The following is a 12,852-nucleotide window of genomic DNA, read 5'->3' on the forward strand; positions in this document are numbered from 1 at the left end:
TTTCTATGTGAATGATGAATTAATTTCTAAATAAAAGGAATAGGCATTTTGAAGGGAAGAAACATTATCTTTGTTTAGGATCAAAGATATCATCAGGAAAAGATGATAATGAAGATTGTGGTGTATAATCTGCTACAAGTGGCTTTACTAAACCCTAGTCTCAGAATTAGGTAAAGCTTCACATCCATTCATGGCAAGTAAATATACCTGGGACTTATATCAAAAGGGCACCATTGCTCTGTCTGTGGAATTCTCCAGGCAAGAATGCTGGAGTAGGTTGCCATTTCCTACTCTAGGGGAATTCCGTGGACAGAGGAGCCAGGTGGGCTACAGTCCGTAGGGTTGCAAAGAGCCGGCCACGACTGAGTGACTGACACAGGCACAGATGGGACCTTCCCTCCAGAGCAGCCGGTCTCCACCTCGCTGGACAGAGCTCGTCCCAGGGCAGTGTAGAGGTGTTCTCTCTGCAGCTCCTCACTCCACGGAAAGGGGGAGAGGGCACGCCTGATCTCTGCTCCCCATTTACTCCTCCACTGCTGTGCAGCAGTGGGGCTGGGATAGTGGCTGTAACTTCCTCTGTGTGGAGCAAACATCAGGAATGTAGCAGAAAGGCTCTCCCCCAGCCTCCTATCAGTGGTGCCCTGGTATATAGTTAGTAACTGTCTCTCCTAAGTAAACAGCACTGATTTGTGTCATTTCCTGCTTTCCAACATGCTCCCACCAAGGCTGATTTCAAGCTACCAGTGTGATGTGTGGAGTTGCAAAGAGATGCCTGTGACAGGTTCTCCTGAGCTGGTCTGAACTGGATCCAACATAGCACAACTTCCAACACTTGTACATTTAACTCATGTCTTGATGGAATATTAATTGTTGGAACAAAGGGGTGTACATTTGATGCATACTATTTGTTCTCAGAATGGTTGTTCTGATCTCCACGTCTACAACTTAATATGAAACTTTATTTTTTCACCCATGCCAACTCTCCAAGTACCAATCTTTTACTTTTTCATTAAAAATAGTATTTATGTTTTATGAGCATTTATTTTATTGTTGTTGTGAAAGGTGCTCAGTTGTCTCTGAGTCATTGTGGACTATAGTCTACCAGGGTCCTCTGTCCATGGAACTCTCCAGACAAGAATACTGGAGTGGGTTGCCATTCTCTTCTCTAGGGGATCTTCCTGACCCAGGGATCAAACCTGGGTTTCCTGCATTGCAGACAGATTCTTTACTATCTGAGCTACCAGGGAAGCCTCCAAAATAGTATATATGCTTTATGAGCATTTATTTTTAGTGCATTTCAGAGTCACCTCAGTCATTTCTTTGACTCTCTCAGAAGTCATGACCTCTTTCTCTAGTCTTTTCTTTGCTGCAGAACACTCGTTTCTTAATAATTTTTCAAGTTCAGTGACTTCGTACAGTCTTAACCTCGGCTTATGTCCTTACCTGAGAAATTCTGACACATACTGATTTGTTTCCATCAGTCCAGATCACTAATCTTTGGGTTCTGTTCTTTTGTTGTTAGTTCTGCTCCTTGCTGTTGTGGTTTTCTTTTTCAGTTCTTCAAAGATATATTTCTTTCTTGTTTTTGCAAACAAGCAAAAGTCTGTGTTTACCAACAGCTCTGAGAGGTGTACATTTCAAAGGCTGATTAAGCTTTGGAGGGTATAAGACAATAGTTCTTTCATGACCATTCGAGTCAAAATTGTAAAAGCCAACAAATATAAAGGAAGGATCCTAACAAGAGCAAGGCATGTAAGCAACCAACATGTTTTCCCTTAGTGTGAATAAATTGACAGGACAGAATTTCTGCTCTTTTAAAGTGAACCATATGTTCCTAAACCCTTTACAAAAATAATATTCCCCACACCCCCAACACTAGAGTAGATACAACAGTATTGATTTGCTATCTAAATGAACAGACCTCAGGAAATGGAAAAGCTGTTCAAACCTAACATGGCAGCCTAAGAAACAAAGTCCTGTATGGGAAAAGTTTGGAATCATGGTGAATGGAAATGTTTCCATGATCGCTTGCATCCCTGGGGTTGAAGCCTTTCCATCTTTTATTCTTTTCTTTTCTTTTTTCCCCTATTTTAATTTCTTTTTCTGTTTTGTAAATAAGTTCATTTGTATCATGTCCAAAGCTATAGTTTTTGAAAATTTTAGTATAAAATCAGAGATAGCTCAATTCAGTTCAGTTGGTCAGTCATGTCCAACTGTTTGAAACCCCATGGACTGCAGCATGCCAGGCCTCCCTGTCCATCACCAACTCCTGGAGATAAGGGGAAAAATAATGGGATAAAACTTAGAAATTCAAAGTATTAATGCTATTTCATTCTTATGTCTATTGGACTTTATGTGGTGAAAAAAGTCCTGGTTAGTTAGCTTAATCTGGAAGATATTTTTTTGAATTACATGACATTGTTAGCTTGAGGTGGTATCATGATCTGTATTTCCTCCCTCTAGTTTGGGGTTGTATAGATGTGTAAGGGGTGTCAGTAAGTATGTTCCAGGGATGTAACTCATAGAGAAATTCTCTACTAACCTGGAAAAAGAATAAGCAGGCTGGCCACCCATAACAATGCTATCTAAGGACAAGCTCTGTGAGTTCATGATCTGTCAGTAGTTTGAGCAGAGGCGCACGGGTTTTGAAAGTAATAGTGTAATGATGGTGACAAGCTAGTGGATTGAATTATCTCCAGTGTGTTTGAGCATTTGTCATAGGAACATAGTTATTGAAGATGCAAGACTGGAGAAGGAATCTGGCCTGAATAGACTGAGTACTGGCAGAAAGGAGTGAAGAAATCAGGACAGAAGACCTTTTGGAAAAAGGCAGAAATATCAGTGGGGGGATGATTACCTGAGGCAGAGATAAGGGGAAAATGAAGTTAGGAACAGAGAAGTCTCATGAAAATTCCCCAGTAGGAGAGAGCATTCAAAATACAATGAGGTAAAGAACACTGAAAAATGCAATAAGGATAATAAAACTATAAGCTCCAAACTTAAATGATTCCTTAAATTCAGAATATCTTATAACGGACTAAAAAGAATTGTGGCTAAAGTCAGAAGTCTGGTTCTGAGTCCCAGAATTCACTACTTTCTGTGTGATCTTGGGTAAATAATTAGATTTCTGTTATATAAACTGTTGTTAGATTGGTCGCATTTAATGCTGAATAAGTTTATATTGACTAAATGAATGATATCATAGTAAGTGAATTATAATCTTGTTTGCACTGTCCAACATGCTATATATCCAGTGAATTCATTATGATCAGTGTTCCTTTTATTACAGGGCTCTCAGTAGCTCTTATCCAGAGCACCTGAATGGATTCCATGGCGAGGACCAATAACGTGACTGAGTTAATTATCGCCGGTCTTTTCCAGGACCCAGAGGTGCAGAGAGCGTGCTTTGTGGTCTTTCTCCCCGTGTACTTGGCCACGGTGGTAGGCAACGGCCTCATTGTCCTGACGGTTAGAGTCAGTAAGAGCCTGCGTGCCCCCATGTACTTCTTCCTTAGTCACCTGTCGCTGGTGGAGATCAGTTACTCCTCCACTGTTGTCCCTAAATTCATCACAGACTTACTTTCCGAGATTAAAACTATCTCCCTGGAGGGCTGTGTGGCTCAGATATTCTTCTTTCACTTGTTTGGCGTTGCTGAGATCTTCCTGCTCACGGTGATGGCCTATGACCGCTACGTGGCCATCTGCAAGCCCCTGCACTACACAGCCGTCATGAGCCGGCCTGTGTGCCACCGTCTGCTGGCTGCTTCCTGGCTGGGGGGCTTTTCTCACTCCATGGTTCAGATCATGATCACTCTCCAGTTACCCTTCTGCGGTCCCAACGTGATTGACCACTACTTCTGTGACCTCCATCCCTTGTTCAAGCTTGCCTGCACTGACACCTCTGTGGAGGGGGTCGTTGTGTTGGCCAACAGTGGATTAATCTCTGTCTTCTCCTTTCTCCTCTTGGTGTCCTCCTATATTGTCATCCTGTTCAGCTTGAGGAACCATTCAGCAGAGGGCAGACGCAAAGCCCTCTCCACCTGTGTCTCTCACATCACGGTGGTCACCTTGTTCTTTGGACCCGCCATCTTCCTCTACATGCGGCCCGCCTCCACCTTCACTGAGGACAAGCTGGTGGCCGTGTTCTACACGGTGGTCACCCCCATGCTGAACCCCATCATCTACACACTCAGAAATGCAGAGATGAAAATCGCCTTGAAGAGGCTGTGGGGCAAGAAAGTTAACTCAGGGGTGGAGTAACAATGAAAACCTTAAAAAACTGAGCACGCATATGCTGACTAAACAAGTTTGATTTTAGTGAACTACGAGGGACATAGCGAAAGTTCGCCTAGTCATGACTTTTTTGTATTTTAGGTGAGGGCTTTAAATTCCATAAAATAAATCAGATGCCTTTCATAGCCCTCTGTATTTTGGAGAAAGTTGAAAATTGAGCTGCATTGCTATTTTTCTTCATGTTCTATAGTGTACAGGGCATAGGCTTTAGGGAGGTATCACCTGGATTGAATTCCCACTCTGTCACCTTCTACCTACGAATCCTGGGTTTGTTTACTTTACCTCTCAGTGTTAGCATGCTGTGGTGTGTGGAAAGATTGTGGTCCTGGGAGAAAGAAGTTTATGTTTTATTCTTTCCCTCTGTCAATGTGCTCTTGTGGGAATCCCTGGAAGGCTTTTCTATCAATACTTCATTTTATGTCCAGTTAAGGAGTGTGGGGGAGAAGGAAATGGCAACCCAGTCCAGTATTCTTGCCTGGAGAATCTGATGGATAGAGGAGCCTGGTGGGCTGTGATCCATAGGGTCCCAAAGGGTCGGACTCGACTGAAATGACTTAGCATGCACAGGGAGTTTGGGATGGGCATGTACCCACTGCTGTATTTAAAATGGGTAATCAACAAAGGTTACTGTATAGCACATGGAGCTCTGCTCAATGTTATGGGGCAGCCTGGATGGAAGGGGCATTTGGGGAAGAATGGATACATGTATACTATGGCTGAGTCCCTTCACCTTTCACCTAAAACTATTACAACATTGTTAGCTAATCACCTAAAGCCCAATACAAAATAAAACTTTCAAAAATGTTAAAAACTGAAAAAAACATTACTAAGCATATAACTATTTCAACTTTTCTAGTAAGTGAAACTATTATTTAATCTCCCATCTCTGTGACATCTGCACTCAGCACATCTCTCTCATCCTTTCGTATACTGTTATAGATGGCTTTTCAAACCAGTAAGAATAGTCTTGATCAATTAAATTTGTCAAAGTTCACTTAGCAGTAATCATCTTATCAGCTCTTGACAACTGTATATATAATTCTATCATAGCAGAAAGTTTTTCTCTCTGATTTTTTTAAGTGGAAAAAACATAAAGGCAATTTTTAGGAATTTATGTTCTCAAGTATCAACCCTATTAAAGTTGTATATTTAAAAAAAAATACTTAATTTTAGTTTCCCCCCCTTTATTAACCTGAATCCAATGCCTCCTGAATCCAATCCACAGGAGAAGCTTTGTTTCACGGAAGCAGGACATTGTTAGAATGGAAAGGTCTGTGGAAGGTGAAATATAATAAAGCTATGATTAATCATTCACATGGGCTTCCCAGGAGGCTCAATGGTAAAGAATCTGCCTCCCAACGCAGGAGAAGCAGAAGAGGAGGGTTTGATCCCTGGGTCAGGAAGGTCCCTGGAGGAGGAAATGGCAACCTGCTCCAGTGTTCTTGCCTGGATAATCCCATGGACAGAGGAGCCTGGCAGGCTACAGTTGACGGGGTTGCAGAGACGGACGTGACAGCAACTGAGCAGGCATGCGGCCATTCATATCCTTTCCCCCCAAGCTTTTAATTTTGTGTAGGCGCCTAGCAGATTAACAATGTGTGATAGTTTCAGGGGAACAGCAAAGAGACTCAGCCATATATGTAAATATATAATCATTCACATCTCCATCTGAATAGCTTTACAAGACCCTTTCACCGACTCAATGGACATGGGTTTGGGTGGACTCCGGGAGTTGGTGATGGACAGGGAGGCCTGGCGTGCTGTGGTTCATGGGGTCGCAAAGAGTCAGACACGACTGAGCGACTGAATTGAATTGAATTCCTTTCTAGACAGTTGTTATCTGTGCACCGAGTTCTGTGCGTGTGTGTATGTGTTAGTCACTCAGTCATGCATGGCTTAAGCCAAGATGTTGCCTGTTTTTGTATGACCTGTGAGCCAAGAAAGGCTTTTACATTTTCAAATGGTTGAAAAGATTAAAGTGAAATAATATTTTATGACACATAAAAGTTAAGTGAAATTTAAGCTTTGTTGCCCATAAATAAGTTTTATCGGATTACAGTCATGCCTCATTATTTTACTCTTTCTATCTATGGCAGCTTTTGTGTTGGAGAGGTATGGTTGAGTAGTTATGACAGACTGTGTGGTCTGCAAAGCCTATATGTTTTCTTTTTTTATGTATGAAAATTGTCTTATATTTGTTTATTAATTAATTTTTATTGGAGTAAATTGCCTTGCAATGTGGTCAGTTTCTGCTGTGGAGCAAAGCGAATGTCACATGAGCACATATGTGCCCTCTTTTTAGATTTTCTTCTCATTTAGGTCACCAAAGATCACCGAGTAGGGTTCCCCATGCTGAACAGGAGGTTCTCACAAGTTATCTATTTCATATAGGGCAGTGCGGACACGTCAATCCCAACCTCCCAATCTGTCCGACCCCTCATTGTCTCTTGGTAACTATAAGTTTGTTCTCTACATTCATGACTCTGCTTGCAAAGCCTGTATATTTTCTATGTAGCACTTTACTGAAAAAGTGTGCCAGCCCCTGGCTTCAGCCAGTAGCATTTGTTGCTTACTCAACAAGAAGTTGGGAGGTCAGTGGACCCAGGGTTGTTTCGTTATTCCTATGATGCCCAAGAATGTGGTGGGCGCCCCTTCAATTCTCTTGGCTGTCCCCTCACGGCTGCAAGATTTCTACAGTAGCTCTCGGTACTACGTGCTCACATGTAAGAAGAGAGGGGCTTTCATTTTATTTCAGAGAACAGTTCCAAGGACTTCAGAACAATTCTTATTTTGCTCTTATTGAGCAGAACTAGGTCATATGCCTATACCTAGATGCAAAGGAGCCTGGAATAGTAAGTAGTGGCATAAACATAAAAAGGGTTAGCTGACCGATTCACATCTTTGTTTTAACTTGCAAAACAACTTTTCTTAAGGTGAAAGTTGTGTAGTACTCTCCCTAATTTGTAAAGAATCTATATTTTCCTTATAATGGCAGAGTTTAACTAGAACTAGGCAAGTGTGGCCATAGTCAATGGGTTAATCTTCACCAGGTTAGAAAATAACATCAACCTTTTCTGAAAATTTATCACTTTAGGTGAGCAAATAGTCTCATACCACAAATATTTTGACAAATGTATCTTCCTGTAATGCACATTCATAGACTCATTTTAAAAACTCATCTTCCTTAGATGTATTAAACTGAATCCTTCAACAGAGAAAAGATTTTGACTTACAGCTTCCCACAGAAACTCAGTGATGATATGTACATAATGAATGTAGATTTTCTAAAATATTTGGAGATTTTATGCAATTATTGGCTAATCTTCTTCCTAGTGTTTTTTTTTAATTTTTTTTAAAATTTTTATTTATTTATTTTTTATTAGTTGGAGGCTAATTATTTCACAACATTTCAGTGGGTTTTGTCATACATTGATATGAATCAGCCATAGATTTACACGTATTCCCCATCCCGATCCCCCCTCCCACCTCCCTCTCCACCCGATTCCTCTGGGTCACATGAAAAGATGCTCAACATCACTCATTATTAGAGAAATGCAAATCAAAACCACAATGAGGTACCATTACACGCCAGTCAGGATGGCTGCTATCCAAAAGTCTACAAGCAATAAATGCTGGAGAGGGTGTGGAGAAAAGGGAACCCTCTTACACTGTTGGTGGGAATACAAACTAGTACAGCCACTATGGAAAACAGTGTGGAGATTTCTTAAAAAACTGGAAATAGAACTGCCATATGACCCAGCAATCCCACTTCTGGGCATACACACTGAGGAAACCAGACCTAGTGTTTTTTAAAAATATAATGGATAAAGAAAAAAAATGATAATGGTTAATTCAGACTTTGCACTTTCAAAAGCAATTATTGGATTGGCCAGAAAGTTTGTTTGGGTTTTTTACGTGATATCTTATGTTAAAACCTGTAAAGTAACTAAAAATACATGATCATAGTAGTCTCTTAATCACTAGTTGAAACTTGGCATTTTTTTTCAACTTTAATCAGGCTAAATTAATGACAATTACATTTAAGACCGGGAAAGAGCACACTGATCTTACAAAGTGTTATTACGCCATTTGTAAAACTATTCACGACAGGAAATTTAATACAGATGAAGTAAAATCAGAGTAGTAAACTCACATGTAGTGTTTTCAAACCAACATCCAGTTTAATATTGATAAATATCAATTTGGAAAAATTTTGTTTCCTTCTGAGCAGGGTATCTCAATAGTAGTGTGGTGATTTTGGCTCAGATTACCTTTGCTGTGGTGGTAGGGGGCTGTATTCTGCCTTGTAGGATGTTTCTTAGCATCTCTAGCCTCTGCCTGCTAAATGTCAGGAACACCTCTTTCCCACACAGGTAGGAAATGAAAAAAATGTCTCCAGATGCTGCCACATATCCTCTTGGGGGCAAAATCACCCATGGTTGAGAACCACTGTTCTATAGCCTCACGCTCATCCACACCAAAGGCCAGGAGAAGTGCTGTCTCAGTTTCTGACATTTGTGGTCCATAATTCCTTGATCCCGTCCTTGGGATACTGTCATATGCAAAAAACCACGTGATTGAGTTCATGATAAGCAAGAGCTGGATCTAATTGCCCTCAGAACAGTATAGAGCCCCATAGCCTAAGTGCCCTGAGAACACTGGGTGAAATTACTTTAATATATTCCCTATTGATTTCTGAAGTTATGTTACCTACAGGGAAGTTTGAGATGCTGGTATCCAGGTCCTTCTTCCCATGAGGTAGGTGCCTGATGAGGAAGGGGAAAGACATGGCCTCTCTGGGGACCAATCTTCTCTCATTTGATCATCATACACCCCCTCCACCCCCAGTATCTCTCAGCAGAGTGAACTCAAGGCTGAGCTGCCAGAATTCTTATTTCTCTGTGGAACATCTGAGAGGCAAGTCTACTGTGTTCTTGTTTTTAATCAGGTGGAATAGACTCACTGGCTTAGTCTCAGCATTCCTAAGGCTGCAGGGAGAGCAGATCTTCCATCTGGCAACTCCTGAGATGTATGAGCTCTGGCGCATAACTTGGCCTTAATGCTTAGAGATTGAAAACTGGATGTGCTCAGAGCACTATTGACGTCTTTGGGATCAGAACAGATAAAAGGAACAGTAGTGAGACTGCAGAGGCCCAGAAACAGTGGGGTTGGTTTTGTTTGTGAGCATGTGATGACTAAATTCCACTTTGAATGTGAAGGGAATACGACCAGGAAGGCCGTGGTATTTCACAAAGTGCTCTCACACTGGCCTGGCCTTTGCCTGAAACAAGCACTCTGCTAGACCTGGGATTCGGGATGGAAAGATGTGGTCTTGGTCCTTAGTGACCTTTGTTCTTTCAGTATTTTCTGAACTTTTTTGGTGTACCAGATACTGTGCTAAGAAGGCTAGGATGATCTATATGCCCTGTTCTTCCATCCTATGTACGTTCACTGAGTGTAATTTTGTGCAGGTGCTTCAGTTAGCACTGGAGATGGAGTGGTAGCAAGACATAATCTCTGCTCTAGAAAGTCCACAGTTTGGTGGGCCAGATGGTCACATAGCACAATTACAATTCAATGTGTATATGGATTGCAGAGATGGATTTCCTATTTCTGAGAAGACTCTAAGGTTGTAGAGTCTGAATGGTAGCATTTCATATATGCAAGGGACTATTATATAATTCAGCTGCTGAAGGAGGAAGTCTTTTGTGTTATTTCAGATCACAGACCCAAATTACTGCCTCCTGGTGGCTCAGTTCAGTTGATCAGTGGTGTCCGACTCTTTGCAACCCCATGAACCGCAGCATGCCAGGCCTCCCTGTCCATCACCAGCTCCCGGAGTCCACCCAAACCCATGTCCATCGAGTTGATGATGACATCCAACCATCTCATCCTCTGTCGTCCCCTTCTCCTCCTGCCCTCAATCTTTCCTAGCATCAGGGTCTTTTCCAATGAGTCAGCTCTTCGCATCAGGTGGCCAAAGTATTGGAGTTTCAGCTTCAACATCAGTCCTTCCAATGAACACCCAGGACTGATCTCCTTTAGGATGGACTGGTTGGATCTCTTTGCAGTCCAAGGGACCCTCAAGAGTCTTCTCCAACACCACATTTCAAAAATGTCAATTCTTCTGTGCTTAGCTTTCTTTATAGTCCAACTCTCACATCCATACATGACCAATGGAAAAACCATAGCCTTGACTAGACGGACCTTTGTTGGCAAAGTAATGTCTCTGCCTTTTATATGTTGTCTAGGTTGGTCATAACTTTCCTTCCAAGGAGTAAGTGTCTTTTAATTTCATTGCTGCAGTCACCATCTGCAGTGATTTTGGAGCCCAGAAAAATAAAGTCAACCACTGTTTCCTGGTGGCTACGTCATGGCTAAAACACACAACGTGACAGAGTTTATTTTCCTGGGACTTTCTCCCAATCAGCTGGTGCAGAAAGTCTGCTTTGTGATATTTCTGCTCCTGTATGTAGCCATCGTGCTGGGGAATTTCCTCATTGTCCTCACTGTCATGAGCAGCAGAAGCCTTGGCTCCCCCATGTACTTCTTCCTGAGCTACCTCTCCTTTGTGGAGATCTGCTACGCCTCGACGACAGCCCCCAGACTCATCTCAGATCTGCTGGCTGAAAGGAAAGCCATATCTCTGTGGGGCTGCATGTCACAGGTTTTCTTTATTCACTTGTTTGGTGGCACTGAGACTTTCCTGCTCACTGTGATGGCCTATGACCGCTACGTGGCCATCTGCAAGCCCCTCAGCTACACCACCATCATGAACCGGCAGGCGTGTGCCTTCCTGGTGGGAGCAGCATGGGTGGGGGGCTTTGTGCATTCCTTGGCTCAAATCCTTCTCGTCTTCCACTTGCCCTTCTGTGGCCCCAATGTGATCGACCACTATTTCTGTGACGTGCTACCCCTGCTCAAACTTGCCTGCTCTGACACCTTCCTCGTTGGTCTTCTGATCGTTGCCAACGGGGGGACCCTGTCTGTGATCAGCTTTGTGGTCCTCTTAGCCTCCTATGTGGTCATCTTGCTCCATCTGAGGACTCGGAGCTCCGAGGGGCAGCGCAAGGCCCTGTCCACCTGTGGGTCCCACATCACCGTGGTCACCTTGTTCTTTGGGCCCTGCGTCTTCATCTATCTGAGACCTTCCACCACCCTGTCTGCAGACAAGATGGTGGCCGTGTTCTACACGGTGATCACCCCACTGGTCAACCCTGTCATCTACTCCCTGAGAAATGCTGAAGTGAAGAAGGCCATGAAGAGGCTGTGGATCAGAGCAGTGAAACCAAAAGAGAGGTAGAGGCTGAGCCTTGGTCTTGATCCTTGGGTTTAAGTGATGCTCTGTCCAAACTGAAGGGGCAGAATGAGATGAAGGACAGTTCCCAGGACTTGCTAATTTTAGAGTTACTCTTAATCAACTTCACTGTAATCACTTACCATATATTTTCTCTTCCTGTTACTTAATTGGCCACTTTTCTTTTAGATGTTTAAATTGTTTCTGAAATTTTATAATATAAATAACAATGTTCTAAGTTTCCTGAACAGAAATCTTTAATGATACTGATTTTTAAAGTTATTTGCTATAGAAACCTTGCTTTGTTAAAAAGTGTAATAACTTTTGATGCATGGTGCTAAATAAGTTCTTAATGTTTGTAACTCAACACTCATTAAATTTTTTCTTGATGAGAAATAGGATTTTATATAGTCTCAACTCATCTCCCCACAAGAGATTTATTAATTGAAAAAGGATAAATATGACTTTACTATCAAGAATCCTGGAAGGCACTCTTTTTAGTAATTAGACACATTTATGATATTTAGACTGAGAGGCACACAGCATAATTGCTATAATATTCCTATCAAAAATATATAATGTCACTTTAATCATAAAATATCAGTTAAGCCTGCACTGAAGAATAGTTTGCAAGGAAAGAGATCAAGATGGTAGGGTAGGAGGATGCTGACTCACCTCCCTTCATGAATATATGAAAACTACAACTACATATATAGTGACTCTCACTGCAGTCAGTCTGGGTACTAGCAGAATTCTCCTACAAAGCTGTAAAGAAAGATCCACATGGAGTCTGCTAGTACGGGAGGAGGAGCAGACCCATACTTCCAAGGGGGCCCAGGAGAGAAGCGAGTGTTACAGGGTCAGGAATCCTCCCTGGGGAGTGAGAATTTAGACCTACACCTTAGGTACCCCAGCCCTTTGGTTCTGATACTGGTTTAGACAACCTCTTATGGAAAACCGGTGAGGATTACCGGAGGACTGTGAGAGACTCTGCTCTTGAAAACACCACACACACATACTTGCTTACTTCCGGTCACAGCACAAAGGCAGCGGATTAAGAGCTGCCTGTTGCTCCCGCCGGCTCACCAGGACCACCCCGTGTCCCCAGGTCCTCACTGGGCTCCTGTTCCAGCCCCTCTTGCTCTGCTGCTCCTCCCCACTAAGGCAGGGGCTGCCGTTGCCAGTGCAGGGTGCACACTTTGAGGCAACGAAGTCGGCTTGGACCCTGGTCCCACTTCTGACGGGGGCGGAGGCAGCCGTTG

The 12,852-nt window shown here is 42.6% G+C and overlaps 2 protein-coding genes across 2 annotated transcripts; both read left to right on the plus strand.

Moving 5' to 3' along the window:
• Positions 1 to 3,330: 3,330 nt before the first annotated feature.
• On the plus strand, positions 3,331 to 4,260 carry LOC122707635 (olfactory receptor 4B1-like). Its single transcript, XM_043923375.1, has one exon. The coding sequence runs from the start codon at positions 3,331 to 3,333 to the stop codon at positions 4,258 to 4,260; it is 930 nt and encodes a 309-aa protein (XP_043779310.1).
• Positions 4,261 to 10,666: 6,406 nt separating this feature from the next.
• LOC122707690 (olfactory receptor 4X2-like) lies at positions 10,667 to 11,596 on the plus strand. Its single transcript, XM_043923503.1, has one exon. It carries the CDS (start codon positions 10,667 to 10,669, stop codon positions 11,594 to 11,596), a length of 930 nt encoding a protein of 309 aa, XP_043779438.1.
• The last annotated feature ends 1,256 nt before the right edge of the window (positions 11,597 to 12,852 follow it).

The sequence above is a fragment of the Cervus elaphus genome, chromosome 1, assembly GCF_910594005.1.
Source record: "Cervus elaphus chromosome 1, mCerEla1.1, whole genome shotgun sequence".
Taxonomy (NCBI): Eukaryota; Metazoa; Chordata; class Mammalia; order Artiodactyla; family Cervidae; genus Cervus; species Cervus elaphus.